Source organism: Nerophis lumbriciformis, linkage group LG19 (genome assembly GCF_033978685.3).
Source record: "Nerophis lumbriciformis linkage group LG19, RoL_Nlum_v2.1, whole genome shotgun sequence".
Classification (NCBI taxonomy): domain Eukaryota; kingdom Metazoa; phylum Chordata; class Actinopteri; order Syngnathiformes; family Syngnathidae; genus Nerophis; species Nerophis lumbriciformis.
Window position 1 is genome coordinate 16,761,625 of NC_084566.2, and position 24,266 is coordinate 16,785,890.

At 41.3% G+C, this 24,266-nt stretch overlaps 1 protein-coding gene across 7 annotated transcripts in view; it reads right to left on the reverse strand.

Annotated features, from left to right (window-relative positions):
• Positions 1–5,546: 5,546 nt before the first annotated feature.
• The window catches only part of kmt2cb (lysine (K)-specific methyltransferase 2Cb), a 162,132-nt gene continuing 143,412 nt past the window's right edge, over positions 5,547–24,266 (reverse strand). For 6 of the 7 annotated variants that reach the window (XM_061979481.1, XM_061979477.2, XM_061979479.1 and 3 more), the window contains 17 exons: positions 24,051–24,236; positions 23,747–23,911; positions 23,532–23,661; positions 23,301–23,448; positions 21,993–22,177; positions 21,781–21,917; positions 20,942–21,206; positions 20,565–20,704; positions 18,392–18,499; positions 17,193–18,309; positions 16,987–17,123; positions 16,758–16,900; positions 16,503–16,677; positions 14,891–15,007; positions 14,731–14,804; positions 14,196–14,304; positions 5,547–7,302 (listed from right to left, as the gene is read on the reverse strand). In XM_061979481.1, coding sequence (XP_061835465.1) covers positions 7,207–7,302; positions 14,196–14,304; positions 14,731–14,804; positions 14,891–15,007; positions 16,503–16,677; positions 16,758–16,900; positions 16,987–17,123; positions 17,193–18,309; positions 18,392–18,499; positions 20,565–20,704; positions 20,942–21,206; positions 21,781–21,917; positions 21,993–22,177; positions 23,301–23,448; positions 23,532–23,661; positions 23,747–23,911; positions 24,051–24,236 — 3,432 coding nt within the window. In that variant the 3' untranslated portion in view covers positions 5,547–7,206. The remainder of the gene's footprint in view (positions 7,303–14,195; positions 14,305–14,730; positions 14,805–14,890; positions 15,008–16,502; positions 16,678–16,757; positions 16,901–16,986; positions 17,124–17,192; positions 18,310–18,391; positions 18,500–20,564; positions 20,705–20,941; positions 21,207–21,780; positions 21,918–21,992; positions 22,178–23,300; positions 23,449–23,531; positions 23,662–23,746; positions 23,912–24,050; positions 24,237–24,266) is intronic. The other variant, XM_061979476.1, reaches the window with a different exon arrangement.

Below are 24,266 nucleotides of genomic sequence, written 5' to 3' on the forward strand. Positions count from 1 at the left end.
AGAGGCACAGGATCCACGTTGCCTGAAGTCTAGTGTAAAGTTTCCACCATTAGTGATGGTTTGGGGTGCCATGTCATCTGCTGGTGTCGGTCCACTCTGTTTCCTGAGATCCAGGGTCAACGCAGCCGTCTACCAGCAAGTTTTAGAGCACTTCATGCTTCCTGCTGCTGACCTGCTCTATGGAGATGGAGATTTCAAGTTCCAACAGGACTTGGCGCCTGCACACAGCGCAAAATCTACCCGTGCCTGGTTTACGGACCATGGTATTTCTGTTCTAAATTGGCCCGCCAACTCCCCTGACCTTAGCCCCATAGAAAATCTGTGGGGTATTGTGAAAAGGAAGATGCAGAATGCCAGACCCAAAAACGCAGAAGAGTTGAAGGCCACTATCAGAGCAACCTGGGCTCTCATAACACCTGAGCAGTGCCAGAAACTCATCGACTCCATGCCACGCCGCATTAACGCAGTAATTGAGGCAAAAGGAGCTCCAACCAAGTATTGAGTATTGTACATGCTCATATTTTTCATTTTCATACTTTTCAGTTGGCCAACATTTCTAAAAATCCCTTTTTTGTATTAGCCTTAAGTAATATTCTAATTTTGTGACACACGGAATTTTGGATTTTCATTTGTTGCCACTTCAAATCATCAAAATTAAATGAAATAAACATTTGAATGCATCAGTCTGTGTGCAATGAATAAATATAATGTACAAGTTACACCTTTTGAATGCAATTACTGAAATAAATCAAGTTTTTCAAAATATTCTAATTTACTGGCTTTTACCTGTATATATATGTATGTGTGGGAAAAAAAATCACAAGACTACTTCATCTCTACAGGCCTGTTTCATGAGGGGGTTCCCTCAATCATCAGGAGATTTTAATTGGAGCATTCACATACCATGGTTTATATAGGGCACAGAGTGGGTGGGTACAGGCTGGTGTAGGGGCGTGGTGATTGGCTCATGTGTTACCTAGGAGGTGTTTCCGTCTGTGGCGGCATGCTGATACAATTTCGCTGCGCTTGTTGAGGGATGACAGGTCTGGACGGTATATGATAAACAGTTTCTCTTTTAAGCATAGGTTGCATCTTTTATTACCACTATTGTAAGGTGTGCTGGATGCAAGAATTTGCCATGTTATTGAATATTCAACATTATTGTCTTTGAGGTCCCAAATGTGTTTGCCGAGTTCTGTGGTATTCCGCAGGTTTTGGTTCCTGAAAGAAGCCTTGTGATTGTTCCATCTGGTTTTAAACTCTCCCTCGGTTAATCCTACATATGTGTCGGATGTGTTAATGTCCTTGCGTGTTACCTTAGATTGGTAGACAACTGATGTTTGTAAGCACCCCCCGTTGAGAGGGCAATCAGGTTTCTTGCTGCAGTTACAGCCTTTGTTGGTTTTGGGGTCGCTCTGTCTGGGGGCCGACGGCTCATTTGCAATTGTTTTGTTGTGGTTTGAGATAATTTGTCGTATATTGTTCATACAGCTGTAGCTCAATTTAATGTTGTTCTTGTTGAATACTTTTCTTAGGCTGTTGCCTTTGGGAAAGTGTTTGTCAATCAGAGTGAGGAATTTGTGGCCAATGTTAGTTGAGACGTTTTTGCTGTATGGGGGGTTGTACCAGATGATGTTGTTTCCTTTTCTGTTCTTTTTTGGTTGGTTTCCTGGCGTGGGTTCATAGGTGAGGGTGAAATTGTATCCGCTTTCATCAAGGGCTTTTTGGTACGGGGGGGTTGCTTGGTCAAATTCAGCTTTGCTAGATGACAGCATCGATAGCCTTTTATTAATTCCGGTAGGTATTCTTTTCGTGGTGGTGGGTGGATGGTTGCTGTCATGGTGCACGTATTGGAGTGTTGTGTTGGGTTTCGTGAATGGTTGGTAGCTGTTATTTCTCAGGTTGAAAGTGACGTCAAGGAAGTTGACGGTTTGCTTGTTGGCTTCAATCGTGATCCGTAGGCCGTTCTCTTTGAAAATTTGGCATATGCGCTTCTTGGTATTCTCGCTGCTCCTTGGCGAGGCGCGACACACTGCCAGTCCGTCATCACGGTAAATACCAAGGTTCAGGTTGAGGCTAGCGAGCTGGGAGAGGAGGAAACTCCCAACGAGTTCACACGTTTCTGCTCCGTCAAAACTTCCCATAGTGACGTCAAATGTTGCATTGTTCTTTTTTTGCCATGGTGTACTGTTGTGGATGAGAATGGAGTTTTTTGCGTGGATGATGATGTTTCTTTCGTTGCCTGTGATTGAGTCGTAGTCTGAGGCGAAGTCTAGTGCTTGAGTCAGTAGGTCTTGCGTGATGGAAGGGTAAAATTATTCGATATCGAAGGAGATAAAGTTGTGCTGTTGTTTGTCTTGGATGTTGTTGAACCATTTGATTACTGCTGCTGTATTTCTCCATTGGTTGAGTGGTGTTTTGTCCTTGATTTTTGTGTTGACTCTGTCCAGGATTATTTTGCTGATTATATATACTCCGCTCCAAATTGACATTTGTTGAGCACTGTACGACGATCAGAAATGGAAAAATTCATCATCGACTACTCCACGAAGAACATTCCCATACCCGCGCAGAATGACTACAAGCTAAGGCTCATAGAAAAGACGGAACACTTCCTAAGAAGGATGCGGTGGAAAGCACATTTTTTCCTCCACCCTGAAACAAGAGGAACGCAAAAGAAAACTTACGGATTCAAATCTACCAAGAACCCACCCACAGTTGAGGAACTAAAGGATTTTGAGAACGACATGCTCAAATTGATACAATCAGTCAAATTCAAGCCAGTCCGCAATCCACTCCTCACCAAGCTGAAAAATGACAAGGAGCGCATCAAGAAAGTAAACAACCTCATCATAGCTGCCGATAAAACCACAAACTTCTACAGAATGGACATACCAGAACATAACACCTTACTGGACAGAAGCATCACCAAATCATACAAAAAAGCACAACCCAACACCTTACAGAACATCCACCTGGAAAATAAAAGGATTGCGGCTGAACTGGACATTGAGGACAGGGTGGACGCCACAGCCAACAAGGAAGCCTTCATCACATTGAAGGACCACAAACCCAACTTCGCAAATAACCCAACATGCCGACTAATAAACCCAACTAAATCTGAAATAGGAAAAATCAGCAAAATAATCCTGGACAGAGTCAACACAAAAATCAAGGACAAAACACCACTCAACCAATGGAGAAATACAGCAGCAGTAATCAAATGGTTCAACAACATCCAAGACAAACAACAGCACAACTTTATCTCCTTCGATATCGAAGAATTTTACCCTTCCATCACGCAAGGCCTACTGACTCAAGCACTAGACTTCGCCTCAGACTACGACTCAATCACAGGCAACGAAAGAAACATCATCATCCACGCAAAAAACTCCATTCTCATCCACAACAGTACACCATGGCAAAAAAAGAACAATGCAACATTTGACGTCACTATGGGAAGTTTTGACGGAGCAGAAACGTGTGAACTCGTTGGGAGTTTCCTCCTCTCCCAGCTCGCTAGCCTCAACCTGAACCTTGGTATTTACCGTGATGACGGACTGGCAGTGTGTCGCGCCTCGCCAAGGAGCAGCGAGAATACCAAGAAGCGCATATGCCAAATTTTCAAAGAGAACGGCCTACGGATCACGATTGAAGCCAACAAGCAAACCGTCAACTTCCTCGACGTCACTTTCAACCTGAGAAATAACAGCTACCAACCATTCACGAAATCCAACACAACACTCCAATACGTGCACCATGACAGCAACCATCCACCCACCACCACGAAAAGAATACCTACCGGAATTAATAAAAGGCTATCGATGCTGTCATCTAGCAAAGCTGAATTTGACCAAGCAACCCCCCCGTACCAAAAAGCCCTTGATGAAAGCGGATACAATTTCACCCTCACCTATGAACCCACGCCAGGAAACCAACCAAAAAAGAACAGAAAACGAAACAACATCATCTGGTACAACCCCCCATACAGCAAAAACGTCTCAACTAACATTGGCCACAAATTCCTCACTCTGATTGACAAACACTTTCCCAAAGGCAACAGCCTAAGAAAAGTATTCAACAAGAACAACATAAAATTGAGCTACAGCTGTATGAACAATATACGACAAATTATCTCAAACCACAACAAAACAATTGCAAATGAGCCGTCGGCCCCCAGACAGAGCGACCCCAAAACCAACAAAGGCTGTAACTGCAGCAAGAAACCTGATTGCCCTCTCAGCGGGGGGGTGCTTACAAACATCAGTTGTCTACCAATCTAAGGTAACACGCAAGGACATTAACACATACGACACATATGTAGGATTAACCGAGGGAGAGTTTAAAACCAGATGGAACAATCACAAGGCTTCTTTCAGGAACCAAAACCTGCGGAATACCACAGAACTCAGCAAACAAATTTGGGACCTCAAAGACAATAATGTTGAATATTCAATAACATGGCAAATTCTTGCATCCAGCACACCTTACAATAGTGGTAATAAAAGATGCAACCTATGCTTGAAAGAGAAACTGTTTATCATATACCATCCAGACCTGTCATCCCTCAACAAGCGCAGCGAAATTGTATCAGCATGCCGCCACAGACGGAAACACCTCCTAGGTAACACATGAGCCAATCACCACGCCCCTACACCAGCCTGTACCCACCCACTCTGTGCCCTATATAAACCATGGTATGTGAATGCTCCCATTAAAATCTCCTGATGATTGAGGGAACCCCCTCATGAAACAGGCCTGTAGAGATGAAATAGTCTTGTGATTTTTTTTCCCACACATACATATATTGCGCTCTACTACGGTATCGAGCACTATTTTTTGGATAACCTTATTAAGACATATATATATATATATATATATATATATATATATATATATATATAAGGCTATAAAATAGTCCAATGATTGGCTGAAACACTGATTTCCAGTTTAACATTAAAAACACACACTCAAAAAATATATATATTTTTCCCCTTTAGGAAAGTCTATCTTTAAAACTACTTCAGCCCGAAATAGTAAATACACATGTCGAGTATCGGTTACATTTGGGGCAACTTTAAGATTTAAAGACACCAATAGGTTTACATAACTTTAAAACAAATCAAAATAAAAGGAACACACCCATTTTTACACCTAATACTTCAAAAGAAAGAAATTGGTAGCAAAGAGTGTGAAATGATGCTTTGAATGGGGGAAAAGCGCCATCTGGTGGACATATATAAAACATTTAATTAGAAATCATGTGGTCTGAATTGGGAAAAAAATGTAAAAGGTTTGCAAATCACATTTTCAAATGTTTTACTGGGACATGAGGAACAAATGTGTCTGTGCGCACCGTTGACATTTCAGACGGACAATTAAAAAATAATCTGGCATAAAGTGGCTTGGAATTTTTAAAAGTGTATAAATTCCATTAAAAAAAAAAGAAGAGGATCTTCTATTGGGCAAAACAAGTGTTTCCTGTATTGATTAAAGATAATAAATATATAGGACTCTTGAATGGCTATGCAAACATACACAATATGTTAACATGTAAAATAGTTTATTTTTGTAAATGTTTCTAAATTCAATTCCACAAACTCCAAACCCCATACTCTGTACACTTCAAAAGGCATTTTCAAAAAACAGAAAAAAAGGAAGGGGAAAAGAAAAGAAAAATAAACAAAACGGGACTACTTTACACGACCAAGGAAATGTAGCACAAACACACTGGCAGGATGATGTCATATACAAGAGAAGAAAAATAGTCAAGAAACAATTTTGTTACAACCATTCATTGAGAAAATATATACAATTGAGCCTTCGGAAAGTTAAAAAAATACATGCCATATACATTACAAGTTCTAAGACTGTCTCCAAAATTGTTTTTTTCTTACAGTCGACTTGAAATTGTGCACGCAAAAAACTCTTCCGTTTCTACGCATGTGACTTGTGACGTGTCCGTATAAGAAATAGTTCTGGATAAAGACAACATGTTTTCTATCCAAAGAGAAAGACAAGCGACGGATGTAAAAATTCCCCCGTGATTCTTTCTGTCACACACACTTACATACATACACACACACACGCACACACACTTGTCTAACTCATCATGATTAGACGCTGTTTAAAAGCAACATTAAAACAACAGCTAATATACGTCGGTGCTCCTATTTGTGTTAAAAAGTAGTTTTTTGGGGGGTGTTTAAAACTTCATTCACAGTTGTTTAAAATCAAACCTGATTAACAGCACACTTACTTGACGAGTTCCTTCTCGGATTCGGTAATCGATCATTGGTTAGGTTAGTCAACAAAAATAGTCTTCTCTCGGCGAGTGGTTAAAGGACGTGTGAGTCACAAAAACACTACAGCTACAATACCTTACTCTTACAACAAAAATACTTTGTGAATTATTGTGGTTATATTACAAATTCTGTACAGAATAATCATAATATATACTCTCAAAAACAGAAATAACGCTCCATCTTAAATAAATTTCAATGACGAACAGAACGGGGGAGGGGGAGAACAAATGTAACACCCAACATCGAGAAGGTTAAGGTAGTATTTGGTCGGTTATTCCTATACTTTTCTTTATGTACATTTTATACAAAAAAAGGTAACAGCATGTCTTCTGTTGTCAGTGATCTCGCCTTCTTCAGCTCGTGGTTTGAAGAATAAAATCCATTCACGCAGTAATAAATACAAAACCTCTCCACACACGTCACATGACAATGATAAAACTGACTCATGGAATCAAGTATTTTTTACGTTTTTTGTGTGTCTGTGTGGGTTTTTTTTGTCGGTTTTTCATTTTTGTTTTTTTTTAGTGCAAGTTAATATTCCCTTCGCAGTATTCATTGCTGTACATTCCTCATTCAGTGATGTCTACATTTAGTCGTACATTATGACACACACACACACACGCACACACACACAAAGGGCCTGCCCTTAGTAAGCAATAAGGCCGCACCCCGCACAGTGCTTTCTCATTCGTTGGTGAAGTCCACACCAGACACACACTTACAGGTAGAGCGAGGAGGCGGGGCTTATTACAGCCTCACTCCCACATATGGCACAAGTCGCGTCCTGCTACTGTGTACCACTAATGAGCCAAAACCTCTTCCGTGTGAAGTCGGTCACATCGAAAAACACTGGAAGCAGGGGAATGCGTTTAGGGTTTGTCAGCCTCCTCCGTTTCTTCCTTCAGTTGATCCATTTCCGGCATTCCGGCGCTCCGCAGTGGCAGGCGACCTTGTGCCCGCCGCCGCAGACGGGGTCGAAATGGTGGTCGAAAAACAACTGGAGAACAAAAAAGCAAACTTTTGTCACGCTTCCTGTTGAAAAAACAGAACTTCACCGGCATGTGTGGATAATTAACAGTTTTTTTTTTTTAGATAAGAGCTAACACTTGGCTTGTTGTTCCGCTTTAAAGGGAAACTGCACTTTTTGGGGGGAATTTTTCCTATCATGTACAATCATTATGAAAGAACACACGTCTTTTTTTTTTTTTTTTAGGATTTCAAAGATGATAGAAACAATGTGGCTAATGCAAGTCACCGCTGTAGCCTTCAAAGTCCTCTAAAACAACTTCAAAACCCTCCAACAACTTTGGCATACACACAGCAAGTATATATACAAAACCCAAAACCAGTGAAGTTGGCACGTTGTGTAATTCGTAAATAAAAACAGAATACAATGATTTGCAAATCCTTTTCAACCTACAAACCCCGTTTCCATATGAGTTGGAAAATTGTGTTAGATGTAAATATAAACGGAATACAATGATTTGCAAATCATTTTCAACCCATATTCAGTTGAATATGCTACAAAGACAACATATTTGATGTTCAAACTGATAAACATTTTTTTTTTGCAAATAATCATTAACTTTGATGCCAGCAACACGTGACAAAGAAGTTGGGAAAGGTGGCAATAAATACTGATAAAGTTGAGGAATGCTCATCAAACACTTATTTGGAACATCCCACAGGTGTGCAGGCTAATTGGGAACAGGTGGGTGCCATAATTGGGTATAAAAACAGCTTCCCAAAAAATGCTCAGAATTTCACAAGAAAGGCTGGGGCGAGGTACACCTCTTTGTCCACAACTGCGTGAGCAAATAGTCAAACAGTTTAAGAACAACGTTTCTCAAAGTGCAATTGCAAGAAATTAAGGGATTTCAACATCTACGCTCCATAATATCATCAAAAGGTTCAGAGAATCTGGAGAAATCACTCCACGTAAGCGGCATGGCCGGAAACCAACATTGAATGACCGTGACCTTTGATCTCTCAGACGGCACTGTATCAAAAACCGACATCAATCTCTAAAGGATATCACCACATGGGCTCAGGAACACTTCAGAAAACCACTGTCACTAAATACAGTTGGTCGCTACATCTGTAAGTGCAAGTTAAAGCTCTACTATGCAAAGCCAAAGCCATTTATCAACAACATCCAGAAACGCCGCCGGCTTCTCTGGGCCCGAGATCATCTAAGATGGACTCATGCAAAGTGGAAAAGTGTTCTGTGGTCTGACGAGTCCACATTTCAAATTGTTTTTAGAAATATTCGACATCGTGTCATCCGGACCAAAGGGGAAGCGAACCATCCAGACTGTTATCGACGCAAAGTTCAAAAGGCAGCATCTGTGATGGTATGGGGGTGCATTAGTGCCCAAGACATGGGTAACTTACACATCTGTGAAGGCACCATTAATGCTGAAAGGTACATACAGGTTTTGGAACAACATATGCTGCCATCTAAGCGCCGTCTTTTTCATGGACGCCCCTGCTTATTTCAGCAAGACAATGCCAAGCCACATTCAGCACGTGTTACAACAGCGTGGCTTCGTAAAAAAAGAGTGCGGGTACTTTCCTGGCCCGCCTGCAGTCCAGACCTGTCTCCCATCGAAAATGTGTGGCGCATTATGAAGCGTAAAATACGACAGCGGAGACCCCGGACTGTTGAACGACTGAAGCTCTACATAAAACAAGAATGGGAAAGAATTCCACTTTCAAAGCTTCAACAATTAGTTTCCTCAGTTCCCAATCGTTTATTGAGTGTTGTTAAAAGAAAAGGTGATGTAACACAGTGGTGAACATGCCCTTTCCCAACTACTTTGGCACGTGTTGCAGCCATGAAATTCTAAGTTAATTATTATTTGCAAAAAAAAAAAAAAAGTTTATGAGTTTGAACATCAAATATCTTGTCTTTGTAGTGCATTCAATTGAATATGGGTTGAAAAGGATTTGCAAATCATTGTATTCCGTTTATATTTACATCTAACACAATTTCCCAACTCATATGGAAACAGGGTTTGTATATGCAAAGACAAGTTATGTAATGTTCGAACTGAGAAACAAACATTTTTTTTTTGCAAATAATCATTAACTTACAATTTAATGGCAGCAACAAATTGCAAAAAAGTTGGCAAAGGGGCATTTTGACCACTGTGTTACATGGCCTTTCCTTTTAACAACACTCAGTAAACGTTTGGGAACTGGGAAGACCAATTTTTGAAGCTTTTCAGGTGGAATTCTTTCCCATTCTTGCTTGATGTACAGGTTAAGTTGTTCAACAGTCCGGGGTCTCTGTTGTGGTATTTTACACTTCATAATGTGCCACACATTTTCAATGGGAGACAGGTCTGGACTACAGGCAGGCCAGTCTAGTACCCACACTCTTTTACTACGAAGCCACACTGTTGTAACACGTGCAGAATGTGGCTTGGCATTTTCTTGATGAAATAAGCAGGGGCGGCCATGAAAAAGACGTTGCTTGGATGGCAACATATCCATCCATCCATCCATTTTCTTCCGCTTATCCGAGGTCGGGTTGCGGGGGCAGCAGCCTTAGCAGGGAAGCCCAGACTTCCCTCTCCCCAGCCACTTCGTCCAGCTCTTCCTGTGGGACCCCGAGGCGTTCCCAGGCCAGCCGGGAGACATAGTCTTCCCAACGTGTCCTGGGTCTTCCCCGCGGCCTCCTACCGGTCGGACGTGCCCTAAACACCTCCCTAGGGAGGCGTTCGGGTGGCATCCTGACCAGATGCCCGAACCACCTCATCTGGCTCCTCTCGATGTGGAGGAGCAGCGGCTTTACTTTGATTCTCCCCCCCGGATGGCAACATATGTTGTTCCAAAATGTACCTTTCAGCATTAATGGTGCCTTCACAGATGTGTAAGTTACCCATGCCTTGGGCACTAATACACCCCCATACCATCACAGATGCTGGCTTTTGAACTTTGCGCCTATAACAGTCCGGATGGTTCTTTTCTTCTTTGGTCCGGAGGACACGACGTCCACAGTTTCCAAAAACAATTTGGAAATGTGGACTCGTCAGACCACAGAACACTTTTACACTTTGCATCAGTCCATCTTAGATGAGCTCGGGCCCAGCAAAGCCGGCGGCGTTTCTGGATGTTGTTGATAAATGGCTTTCGCTTTGCATAGTAGAGTTTTAATTTGCACTTACTGATGTAGCGACAAACTGTAGTTACTGACAGTGGTTTTCTGAAGTGTTCCTGAGCCCATGTGGTGATATCCTTTACACACTGATGTCGCTTTTTGATGCAGTACCGCCTGAGGGACCGAAAGGCCGTAATATCATCGCTTACGTGCAGTGATTTCTCCAGATTCTCTGAACCTTTTGATGATATTATGGACCGTAGATGGTGAAATCCCTTAATTCCTTGCAATAGCTTGTTGAGAAATGTTATTAAACTGTTAGACAATTTGCTGACGTATTTGTTGACAAAGTGGTGACCCTCGCCCCATCCTTGTTTGTGAATGACTGAGCATTTCATGGAAGCTGCTTTTATACGCAATCAACCAATTAGCCGGTTCACCTGTGAGATTTTCCAAATTGGAGCAGTGGTTGGTCGCGCCCGGGAAGAATTTTTTTATTACTCGACCGGGGTTTGAACTCACAACCTACCGATCTCAGGGCGGACACTCTAACTCCCAGGGGGTGATCAAGGGTGATGGGTCAAATGCAGAGAATAATTTCGCCACACCTAGTGTGTGTGTGTGACAATCATTGGTATTTTAACTTTAAATAAGTGTTTGATGAGCATTCCTCAACTTTCTCAGTCTTTTTTGCCAATTGTGCCAGCTTTTTTGAAACATGTTGCAGGCATCAAATTCCAAATGAGCTAATATTAGCAAAAAATAAAGTTTACCAGTTCGAACGTTAAATATCTTGTCTTTGCAGTCTATTCAATTGAATATAAGTTGAAAAGGATTTGCAAATCATTGTATTCTGTTTTTATTTACCATTTACACAACGTGCCAACTTCACTGGTTTTGGGGTTTGTACATTGGAATATTTCATGACTATCACAAGGCTAAAATAATAAATTCAAACAAACACCCTCCTGTTCCCTCTCCATGACATGTCTGTCAGGCTTCTTTAAAGGGTAATTTTACTTTATTTTAACTGTACAGGGAACCTTGATTAACGAACCTCTCATTATACAAACTCTTCGATTTACGAACTATTGTGTGTCTGCAGCACATCTATTGTGGGCGGGCTGATCGATCTCCGTCAGCAGAGCAGTGTTGTCTTTAGCTGCTGTTCTAATTGCTAGTTTGTGCGATTTCTTTTTTAGCTTTTTAACAGCATTGTTCTGATTTGCTAGCACACTATGGGTTTAAAGAAAGTATTGAGCAAGCCAAGTGTGGTTTGAAACATTAAGGAATTATCCACATCGGTGTCAACACTGCTTCCACCCTATGCCACTTTCTTTTGCTACACTATAAGAACATTAACTGACAGGGTAAAGGGGATTTTGTTTTTTTATGCCTAATCTTTGCAGCGACCTGGTTCTTAAAGTTAAGGATTTTTGTGATTTCAAAGTATGAGTGCACTCCAGGGCTAGCAACTGTGTGTGCGTGCATGTTGGCAGGGCAGCTACTAATGCGGACAGTTTAGCTAGTTGTTGTTTTGACTTTGTTATCACCGTAATTTACAGGCTATAAGCCACTACTTTTTTCCTACACTTTGAACCTTGCGCCTTATAAAACAGTGCAGCTAATTTATGGATTTTTTTTCGCTGACGGCCATAATACAAAAAGTAAAACAAAATACAAAAAAACCAAGCAAATACACAGAGGTCTTTTTGTTTGAGCTATGGCGACATCTTTTGTACGAATTTTCTCACTGCAGGTGTTGCAGTGTCTTTCCCTTTACTGCTTTCAACCGTAAATAGAGTGCTGTTCAGTCTTCCAGCTGTCCATAGCTTTTTACGTATATGTTTTTTTTTTAAATTCATAACTCCAAGCAACATTTGTAAGTTTTACAGTAGAACTAAAACGGTTTATACTTACTAAACTGTCCCATGTGTGATGACTGTAGGAGTGTTTTCATGTATATTTGTACGTGCTACCGTATTGTAATGATTAGCTAATATGCTAACATGTTTACGTGTGTCTGTGTTAGTATTACTTACTTACAACGGCATTCTTTTTGTATTGTTTCAGTTTCACAAATCCCTCAGTAAATTCACCACAATGTTACTGTGGAGTTATTGAGTCTGTTTAGCTAATGAGAGAGCTAACTTGCGCAGCTAGTGGGTCCAGGATGATGACTTCTGTTGTGTTTGATCAACCGTTTTACTGTCATGTTACAAACACCGATTGGAAACAATTAGGTATGTAAATAAACATTTGCAAAATCTTTCTGTGTAAATATTTATTTTGCAACGTATATATCTGTGGCTTATAGTCCGGTGCGGCTAATATATGGAAAATATATTTATTTTCCCTAAAATTTAGTGGGTGTGGCTAATATACCACACCCTATAGGGCTCTATAGTCTGGAAAATCTGTAAATAGAAAGTTAATCCATTACCCCATTGTTATGTATGTTTTATATACATTACTCTATAGTGCGTTATATGGTGTTCAAAGTATGCAAATCTTTACTAAAACATTGGCTTTTGTCGAGGCTGGAACCCAATATTCACGTTTACATTGTTTTTTTATGGAAAAAAGTGCTTCAATACACAACCCCGAAAGGGACAAGGGGTAGAAAATGGATGGATAGATAGATAGATACAAACTTTTCTATGTACGAACCCTGTTCAAGAACCAATTAAGTTAATAAGTCGAGGTTCCACAGTATTTAGTTTGATAAATACAGTGGTTTGCTTTACTTTATACTCCTATGCTACTGAAGAATGTCAAAAAAATACCTAAAGGGGTAAAATTATGATTTTTTCTACATTCAAACACTCCCTTGTGGTCTACATAACATGTAATGCTGGTTCTTTGGTCAAAATGTTGCATAGGTTATGTTTTACAGACCGTTTTCAAGCTACTCTCTAACCGTCTCTGTGGGCAGTCTTATTTACATGCCTCCACTTTGACTTACCGGTAATCTTCAACCATGATGTAGTTTTTAGCGCTTCCATCGCAAGACCACTGACAGATAAGTTAAAACTATATGCTCTCTGTACTAGGAATGGCAACAGCGGATTATGCATGTGTGTGTACGTGCCAGTATGCCCCAAAATGACTACAATGACGGCCTCGCGCAAAACTCTTTGGGTAAATTTTGACAATATATAGAGATATCCGCTGACATCCAAATCGGGAAAAACATCACCAGTGGGGGAAATTCTACACAGCTCGTTTGGAGGATGTATGAAGAAGGCAAGATTGTTTTAAAATATCTCCTCTATGACTCCATTGTTTGATTTAAAATGTTTGAGACTTATGAACATCTCAAATACACAACAACAGGTACCAATAGGTAAGAAAAATTGGTTTTACAAAATAAGTCTCGTTTAAGAAATTGCCTTAACAGTATAAAATAAATTAATTCCCATTTCCTAAGGTAAGAACTGTTGTGAAACTATAACGTAGAAGTCATCTATAGCATACCTTTTAACATTTGCATTTAAAAAAAAAAAAGGATAATTTCAAAATAGAAGAAAATATTCCTCCCCCGTAGCAAGTAAAATGGATAGTGATACAGTATACTGACGTTTTTCTCGTGATGCCGAGCACACCAAAAGGTTTTCATGATATTTTTGATGATATGTAAAATCACAAAGACGCCTGGAAAGAAGTGCAAAATATAACATACAAAACCAGAGTCCCAGAACGCATCGTTCATCTTTCGAGGTTCCATTGTGCAGCAAAGTGCTATTTTTTAAATTACTTTAATAAAAAAAGCAAAGAGTATCCACCTCCTCTGCTTTTTCAACACGTCGAATGCAGCTGATGATGATTTTGTAACCCCTTTCGAACGTTACCACCTCAGCGACGCAGTTTGGGGCACAAGAGTGATTGATGTACCTGTTGATCAAAGACAAAAGGGCTTGAAAATGTCAGTTGTACATTTTTAGTCCTACATCTGTTTACCGTATTTAGAGAAACGGATGACTGAGCAGACTTACCTGGCAAGTAGAAGTATATGCTTTTTTTTTTTTAACAAGTGAGAAATGTTTGATTCAAAGCATTATGGAAACAGATGTAAGAAATGTCAACAAATAAAATAGTCAACCGCTGATCACATACAATACAAAATACTTTGAAATGAGCAGCCTGGGGCACCCTGGCCACACAGCCAAGGTTATAGTCACGAGTGCATTCAAACCAACAAAGAAAGGCCAGAGGCTTCACTTTAAGCATGCTTGAACAAACTGTGTATGGCAGGGATTCTTTTAGCGAGTTCTCTTTACTAAGAGGAGGTGCAGAGCCAGTAGAAGAATCTCACTGTACCTTGCGAGCCCTCCTGTTCTAGTTGCATCGACAATGTGCTCGCTGTCGATGCGGAACATGAACACCGCTCGATTCTGGAAAGGAGACAGGTGGGTGGAGAGAAACAATTGGTTAATTTTGGATAAAGTAAAGGGGTTATGGTGTACAAACAGATGCACACCTGAGATCTATAGGCCTTATCCTTCCTGATGGCAACCTCATTTCGGAGAACGGTTCCAGTGTACTCAATCACCATTGTTTGTTTCTCCATGTCTCGAGCAGCAAACAGACCCAGACCCTGTGAAATAATTACAGGAGATATTTACTGTGTCTAAGAAGACATATGAAATGTATAAGCCACAAAAATGTAACATTAACATTAGGGATGTAACGGTATTGTAAATATCGCTGTGTTTTCGGTTTCAAAATGCTAGCAATAATGCTGTGGTATGTGACGGTAACAAATGAGAACTTGGAGTACTCAAATTAGTGTTTTTTTCTGGAGCTATTGAGTGGGCAGTTCTCAGAAGCAAACTACATCTCCAACACTGCACACCGCGACGTCTACAACAAGTGGGGGAATACGAGTAATATGAAAAGCCACTTGATGAACCGCACCCAGAAAATATCCTTGGTGCGAAACCAAGAAGCCAGCGAGGCCACACATCAATTTGTGAGTTATTTATATTGTTAGACATTAATTTGCCAGTTATCCTCCTGAGAATTAGCATTAGCAGTCTAAGTCGTAAATAAAGTCTGCTAATAATTGAGTCAATGGGGGCTCTCTCTTCCGCCCACAAAACCATCTAAATAACCATCCAAAACTCCCCAACAATACTCTGTTTACATCTCGTGATCTGAATATTAACTAAATATTAGCAATATTGTTAATATAAGCACTAACACAGACAAACTATTTTTAGCGGCGCAATGATAAGAGAGGTAACTAGCTTGTGCTGTAGCATTGAGCCAGCCGATGTAATGCTGCTGCTGCATCGCGTCTCGTCAAATTTTTTTTCAGATTATAAATCATGCCTCTCATCTGGATAATATGAGGATTTAGTCATAAATCTAGCAGTTGTTCATCCGTGACATGCAATTTATACCCGGAGATGGAGACAAGGACATAACAATGGTAGCAACTTTTCCTTTTACCCTTTGTGTGGATTATGATTAATTCTTCATCTAAACAGAAAGATACGAACATCCTATCAGTCGACATCACAGAGAGAGCAGACATTGTGCAGTAAGTGATTGTTTTATTATGTTCGTAGTTTATATTTCTTGTTTAGCACTTAGCAATACTGCTACATGATGCTATAGTGTTTCACTACAGCTCGATCTGTTCATCACACAGCTTCTAAAACTTGTAGTTTATCCTCCATATATTCAGCTAAAAAAATATAGGGTTCTGGATCATCTAGTGTCACAAGGTAATCGTTGTTGGCTCTCACAAAGTCTAAATTATTTGCATTGTTGTTGGTGGGGAAGGGATCTATGGCTCCCACCTCTATGTCACGGATCATATGACATGACTGGCTTGCTCATTATCTCTCAAAACGGCTTGGGAATTTCTGCCAGTTGAATACTATTTTTGATCCTATCCAATCATATATTTAGTCGCAAACTTTGTAAGTCTTTTGGTGTTACGAATCAGATATATATAATAATAGCTTCAATATAGAAGCAACTTGTTTTTCTATTCTACTGGTACTTTAAATGTAGATTCAAATCGTAACAAGTCCTGTTTTAAGTTCCAGAATATGATTATACATGTTAGAGTAAAAACTCACTTGAATGCGGGAGCGAGCCAGATAGACGTTGGCTCGCCATTCGCTCTTCATCCACCGATACTGAGACGATCTCGGGTGCACTACCGGAGGCTTGTTGTGGGGGGCGCCGCCTTCTCCCTGAGCCACATTCTGGTTAGACCTGGCGCTGCCTCCAGAAACAGCTTGAGGCTGCGGCCTTTTTTTTTTTGAGAGCAGGTACATGTCATTAATGCAAAAATAAACAATTATAATATTGATGGTTTCACCGCTTGTTACCTGATGACCAGTGAGGTGCGAGAAGAAATGGTTCTAGGCTGGGCCCTGGCACTGCCGGCCGGATTAAACACGAGAGGCAGTGCCACTAGAGGGTTGCGTCCATAACGGAATAAGTACCTGTCACAAGCCTCCACTCCAGGGAGCTACAATTTATCAGTAAAATAAAACATTGTTATTGTTTTATGATGTATAATACAGTCACAAAGGTTCTCAGACAGCTCCTACAAACCGATTCAGTGATCTTGGCAACAGCTGATGCTGTTAACCCAAACAGGTCCTCTCCTTTAAGGTACACTGGGAAGAGCTTCAGTGTTCCTGATTCATTCCTTCTTTCAGCAACAGGACCAAGAACCTTATTCCACACTCCTAAATAGAAGAGAAGAAAGTTAAAAATAAGTTGAGAAATCTGACTCAAATCTATCTGCGAGGACTAACCCTTTGCAGATGAGTCAGTCAGGACCAGATCTTGATAGCCCTGTTCAATAACTCTGATGGTAAACTCTGGTTGTCCTTCCTTTTCCTCGACAGCGCAGACATATCGGCAACGGCGATTGCCATGGCGCATGCTCCAGTAAATACGACAAGCCTCATAGCCGACTGGAAAGATGGCGGTTGAGGAGTGGAAGGCTGCCATTTGCACGGGGATGAGTTGGCCGATGGCATGAAGCACAAGGCTCCCTATTCTGAAGGTGTAGCCCAACTCAGGCTGCTGCACAGCCGTGGCCATCTGACGCACTTCATCTCTCTGGACGTAGACACGGCGAAAGACAGCGAAGCAGCGTAGCTCGTGCTCCAGCGCAAGCCCAGCTGTGCCCCGCGGCCTGTGTGCATGACATAGCATGGTCTTGTCTTTGAAGAAGGTGCAGTGAGCTTGCAGGGCACACGTGAAATGGTAGACGTTGGTACAGCGCAAGCGATGGCAGCCGCTTGTGGCGCCAATCTGCTGGCAGTAGACACAGCGCACCGTTTGGCCACGACGGAGGGCGAGCTCCACGTTGATGAGGGCGCCGGCTTGTGTCTCGTACACCTCTGTGGACCACAGGGCACAGTTGAGATGCACCCAAGCATCCAGGTCAAGATTAAGCAACCGAGCAGGACCATCCGTCATTCCGTCTCCAAACTGGTGGCAGAAACAACATCGCCGGTGATCCCGCAATGATGCAGGGGGCCTTAAGGAGGCACCAAGTTTCTTCAAGAGGTCATCAATCTTATCTTCATCTGGGAGCTGAGAGTTTCCTCTTGGCATCACAATCTGGACAGTCCACTTCCTCCACCGAAGACCTTTTTGTCTCTTTACCTGGTGCCAGCTCTCGTGGGATCTTGGCCGGGGTTTTAGCTTTACGGTCACTTTGATGGCGTCAGACTTTGTTTCCAGCTTAGGTGTCTCACCAGCCATGGGGAAGCGGATTGGAGAGGTGGACGGGGGAGAGTGTTTGGGCTCAAGCTGGGCTAGACAATGAACATCCATTGAGGACATGTTGTTGTTGTACTGGTGCTGGGCTTTAGAAAAGCCCTTCGTCTGATCTGAGGCCGAGAGAAGGCTCAGTGATTCCTGAAAGAATGAGAATGACAACCATGATGCAGTGCATTTATCCCACACTCACTGTGTTAATCATGCATTATGTGCTACAAACCTTTGATTCTGTGGAAAATCTGGACCTCACTGGTGACGAGGAGCAGTAGAGTAGGAAGCAGTTCTGACTGCAGAAGACCAGTTCATCTTTGAAACGGCCTTCAGGGTCCTAATAAGAATACTATTTTTAGAGCTCTGAATATATGCAAACTTTCAAGCTCAACTTGCATCAAAAGTCTGTCACAGGGCTAGTCAACTACAATTTTCTGGGGACACATTTCCAGAAAGCTAAAGACTGGAGGGCCGGATTTCTTTCTTGCCCTCTACAGTGAACATTGTAGTCAAGAGTTACATGAGCCCTCTGCTGTTTTAAGGATATTCTGTAAAAAGCTAGTCAAAGATCATCTCTATGACAGCACTCTAGTATTTTTAAGAATCTGCTGCAAAAAGTTATTTTAACTCAACTCACAAGCCAATAGTGTTACCACATCAGAGTTATTGTGCAGAAATATGGGGAAATAACTACCACCAAATCCCCCACCCCCCCTTTGTAGCATCCCGGAAGAGTTAGTGCTGCAAAGGGTTCTGGGTATTTGTTCTGTTGTGTTTATGTTGTGTTACGGTGCGGATGTTCTCCCGAAATGTGTTTGTCATTCTTGTTTGGTGTGGGTTCACAGTGTGGCGTATATTTCTAACAAAACTTAAAGTTGTTTATACGGGCACCCTCAGTGTCACTTGTATCGCTGTTGATCAAGTATGAATTGCATTCACTTGTGTGTGCGTGCAGAAGCTGCATATATTATTTGACTGGACCAGCACTCGTTGGACTGGATGAAAAGCGGATGTGACGATTTACGGGAGGGGCACTGAAATCTGGGACTCTCCCGGGAGGGTTGGCAAGTAGGAGGGTTGCAAGTATGAGAATTAGCGGTGAATGCGGTGTTACCGCGGCACCGCCGCTGAATATAATCGGCGGGCCAGCTCTAGTGTTAATTTGATATCGCCTAAAGGGCCAAGTGAAATTACACGACGGGCCAAATTTAGCCCGCGGGCCAGAGTTTGACACCCATGAGTTAGAGTACCGGTAATACATAATGTTGGATATAGAGAACATACAAACCCTTTATTTATTGAATCGAAAATACTGAAATTACACGACATAGTGAACTTGCAAACAGCTAAAATGATGCACAAAGAACACACAACAATTCTTCTCAACAAAAGGGAAGAAATGCAACCTTAGAGAAAAAACTTAATTTAAAGCACTTAAGTCCATTAGTATATCAGTATGTGCAATTCAATTATGGAATGGATTAAGTAAAGAAATCAAACAATGTACTAACATGACATACTCCAAGAAACTCTTCAAACTTAAAGTGTTTACAAAGTGCAAAGAAGAAGAACCATAATAAACATTCAGAATTTTTTTTCTAATTTTATTTATCTCACCATATGAAATACAACTTACTTCACTAATTATTTATTTATTTATTTATTTAATGTTATTACTTATGGAGTATATTGTGAATAAAGTGAGAACAGGAAGTTAACAAAAGTGTTAGCAACTGCTATGTAAAGGAAAAGAGGTAGGAATAAATAAGTTATTCTTCTTTCTACTCCTTTTCGAACATGTTGAAAAGAAAAACTGGAAATTGTCATGGAGCATGTTGTATGCATGCATGTTCGAAATAAACTCAAACTCAACTCAACTCAGCTAGCTAAATTGCCCAAATGGCAAAAATGAGATGTCCAAAATGGAACCTTGAGGAACACTGCTAGTATAATAAATAAGTTAAACAAATGCCTACTTACTGCACCTGAAGTAAACAAGCTACAGCAACACCTTAGGTACATAAATCACATTATGGAAAACAATGTATAATCCTAGTTCCTCTGTGCAACAGGTATACGGTAGTTTTTTAGGAATTTGCTGCAAAAATATTTGTCTCCCAAGTTTTGAACTGAACTCTGGGCGCCAGTATGGTTTCACTTCCGGGACAAATTTGGCCCACGGGCTACCAGTTGAATAACCCTGGTCTATAGACTGTAAAAACACATGAAAAGTCTATTAGATATAGGCTATAAAACAAATAAAAAGGCTTACCAAACACATCTAGACATTAAACATCTAACACATGCAATTTAGATTATATAATATCCTCTCGACAGAAGTCAGGGCATTTGTTTATTTTTTATTAATTTACGCCAACCCTAACAACACAGTGATGGGGTACCTTCATTTGAGACGGGAGATCTTTGAGGGATTTCAGCACTCCATTACCCAGAACAACAACTTTACAGTTGCGGCACCACTGAGGTTTACATCCAGGGCTGCCAGGAGTTCGCAGGTCGGGTCCTCGAGCCACAGCAGAGCCTAGAGTAAAACCACATATTACAATTAGTTCACAAAACATCAACTGAAGTTAAAGTGCGGTGGTGTGATGGGGTATACATAATCTATAGTATCACTATTATTACAACATTGGTCTATGGTAAAAATATATCCATAAATCAATGTATTTGAAACTAAAACAATTCACTGCAAAACAAGTTTTTTAAATGTATTTCATTGCTCCTTAAAAAGGATGGGGATGATTGCTTTTTTCTGCACCTGGACTGTTTGGATGGAAGCGAAAATGATGCGTGTGCTGTTGCATCATTCCCTGTGGAGCACTGGGCCTGATCATCTGTCCAGGCCGACCATGAAGGCCTCCATTGTCTCCTTGTCCGTAAAAAGGCATGGGAGGCCGAATGTCCACCCGAGGGCAAGCTAGCATTGGGATGGGCCCCCGGTCTGGGGTGCTACTGACCTCGTAGCTGCTAGGAATCTTGACACAAAGCAGCTCGGAAATGGCTGCCACCACACCAGTGATGTTCTTGGGGAGAAACAAAAAGACATCAAGTGTTCAAATCATACATTTTGGTGAGAAAATGTACAGTTTTGAATGGTTAGATATAATATAGCGTATTTCCCTGCAAGGTTTGTATGTACTACCCAAGTGTGAGGTCATTACAGTGGGAATATACGTGTTAAAAGCCAATAAATTCATCAAAAAAAAGGAACACAACAATAAACAGAAAATGATAATCAAGGATATCCAGCATTTGGTCTTTTTTCCTCTATGGTGTGTGGTTGTTTATGCGATTTTCCTCAAATGTTTGCCATATTTAGTTTTTGCTTTGTTATTGTCAATAGTGCTGTCTGTGTGTGTTTTCTTCTCTTCTATTATTATGTTTGTTTGTTTTGTTTTGTACAGCATTTTGTGTTTACCAGCTGCCTGTGCATGAAAAGTGCTGTACAAATAAAGTTTGATTCGATTACAAGAGCTTTGTATTCTGATTCTAAGACTCGTTATGGTATGGATCCTTTATGTTAACCAAGCGAACTTTAGACAATACAAATTAAAAGACAAATCAAAGCTAATTTCCACTAAATTGAAGTAGTTTTACCTCTGCTGCAGCCGGCCTCAACGTGATGGCTACAGAAACCAGCCCTGGTTTAGCATCATTAGACATGGGGCCAAAAGGGGATCCAAAGAATGTTCCTGCAATTTCCGTCTTTATCTCCCGCAATTTGACCTCTGATGCTAGGAGGCGATATTGTCACAGATCGTTATAGATATTGCATAAGCAAATACCTTTATTCTGAGAGTGTCACCTACCTTTGCCATCCGGTGCAGGGAGCATAGGGAGAACAGGGGAGAGGCAGGGGGAAGGCGGCTCTTGCTTCACCAGTGACAGGTCTGGATAACGACTGATTTCCATGCCAACCACGCTCTCGGGGGATGAGGATGGAACAAAACTGTCAGGTGTGTCCCTTTCTTTGCAAAGCTCCTGTCCTCGGTTACTGTTAGTTTGCAGGGAGAAAATAATCACACACCATGGAAACATTTATGCTAGTGATGGCTCAAACGACACTAAAGCATTGATGCCTTATTAAACACAAGGAGGAGAGAGCGACCGATAAGTTTTTTCACGGCCGATATCGATTGTTAGTAGTCGAGGAGGCCGATAACGGAATAATACCGATGACCTTTTTACGTGTGTCTAAGAGGTGCATTAACATTTGCATTTTAAAAAATGGGAAATCTCCTGGAAAATTTGGTGAAAAGATGGAAATTCTCTACATCACAATAACTCAGAATCTACCCAAATGGGGGTTGGCGCTGGGTAAATGGGTAAGCACTGCGGTGAAAAATAAATAGGCACCTCTTCCCAAGCAGGGAAAATGGGCTGGTGCCTGAGCAGTGGTCATTACTATCTACTTGACTAATCATTTGTAGTTTAAAATACTAAATACTGGTATCATACATGTATATATTGTATCTGCTGATGTAGTTCTGTTGTAGTTGAAAAAAATAAATAAATACAGATACCGATAAAAAGAGGCCGATACTGATATATGTTAAAAACAAGGAGTGATACTGTGTCCAGGGTGTACCCCGCCTTCCGCCCCAATTGTAGCTGAGATAGGCTCCAGCGCCCCCCCCCCCCCCCCAACCCTGAAGGGAATAAGCGGTAGAAAATGGATGGATGGATGGATACTGTGTCTCTCGAAGCCTTGATGCGTGTGTCACTTTAAGAAAAAAAAAACATGTGACCTATACAGCTGCTGTGTCATTTGACTGCGAAGCACCAGACTGTGTTCATCAAGGATCAATCATTTCACTCACAAGGGACAGCTCGTGATAACTGGAACTGTAAAAAAAAATTCCTAAGTGTGTGATCATTTTGATCTTATATCACAAATTAAGGTAAATGTTCTTCTTCTCTTGTTTACGATTTGGCTCATTGACCAGAGTTGTGCATTTCATATTCCTTTCCCAGCAAGTAAAACAAAATCAATTATTTTTTTTGTAGGTCAAATGTGGTGACTTTTTTAATCCAGCAGTTGGCGGATGACCATTATGAAACACCAACACAGTATCAATACGATGTTAATACACACTCACTATGTATGTATCAAATACCTTAGCTCCTCTTGGTTGTTGTGTGGAGGGGTGGGAAGGGAGGCGGGGACATCCACTGTTTTGGGTCCCTGGGCAATGGCCCGGGCTAGTAGATCTTCTTCAGTCCTAAACGGGACATGTAATGGCTTTGGTACAAGGCTTTTTGACACTGCAAAAAGAGAAGCACATCGTCATACTACAATCGGATAAAAGCTCAGCCAAGTCAATGCTTTAATATGCGGTGTATTTTACCCATGGCAGCTGCTTTGCTAGCCAACTCTTCTGTTGTGGCAAAACCATTGATCATTTTCTGCCTATTCACAGGTGGTGGCGTGGGAGGCAGCGATGCCGGAGGGGTTGGTGGATTACTCAGGTTACTCTGCTTTAGGGAAACATGGCCAAGTGAAGGTAAGTTCTCAATTCTACTTGTGCTGTCTGAAAAATTCATAAGGATGAGCAGATCTCACCTTGTAGGCCAGCTGCGAGTAATAGTCAGACACTCCATCCAGCGAGGCACTGCCAAAAGTACCAGATAGGAGGTTCTCGCCGTTAAGCTGGCCGCTTCCGTAGGGAGCAAAGTGGGCAAAGTTGACACCAATAAGGGGCTCCATGAGGGGGAGCAAAGAGAGTTGCTGTGCAAAACAGAGACGAGGATGAGAATAAAACAAGTTAATGAAGGTCAGAGCTTCCAACATCCGGTGTGATGCTTTATGCCTATGCCACTAATTCACACCTACCACCATCCTCAATGATTCATGTAAACCAGTGTACCTGTTTGATTTGGGTCATGACGGTGTCAGGGTGCACCAGTTGCCTCTCATCACCTTCCTTCTTCCTTTTCTTGTAGCGAGATGGAGGTTTCTCTCCTCCTTTTGGGGTTCTTTTATTCCTGCCTTTTTTCTTCTCCTGTTCGTGCATTAGAGGCCCTTGAATGTCCAGTGTGCCATCAGAATACGCCTGAGGATGAAACCGTACCAGAAAATTATT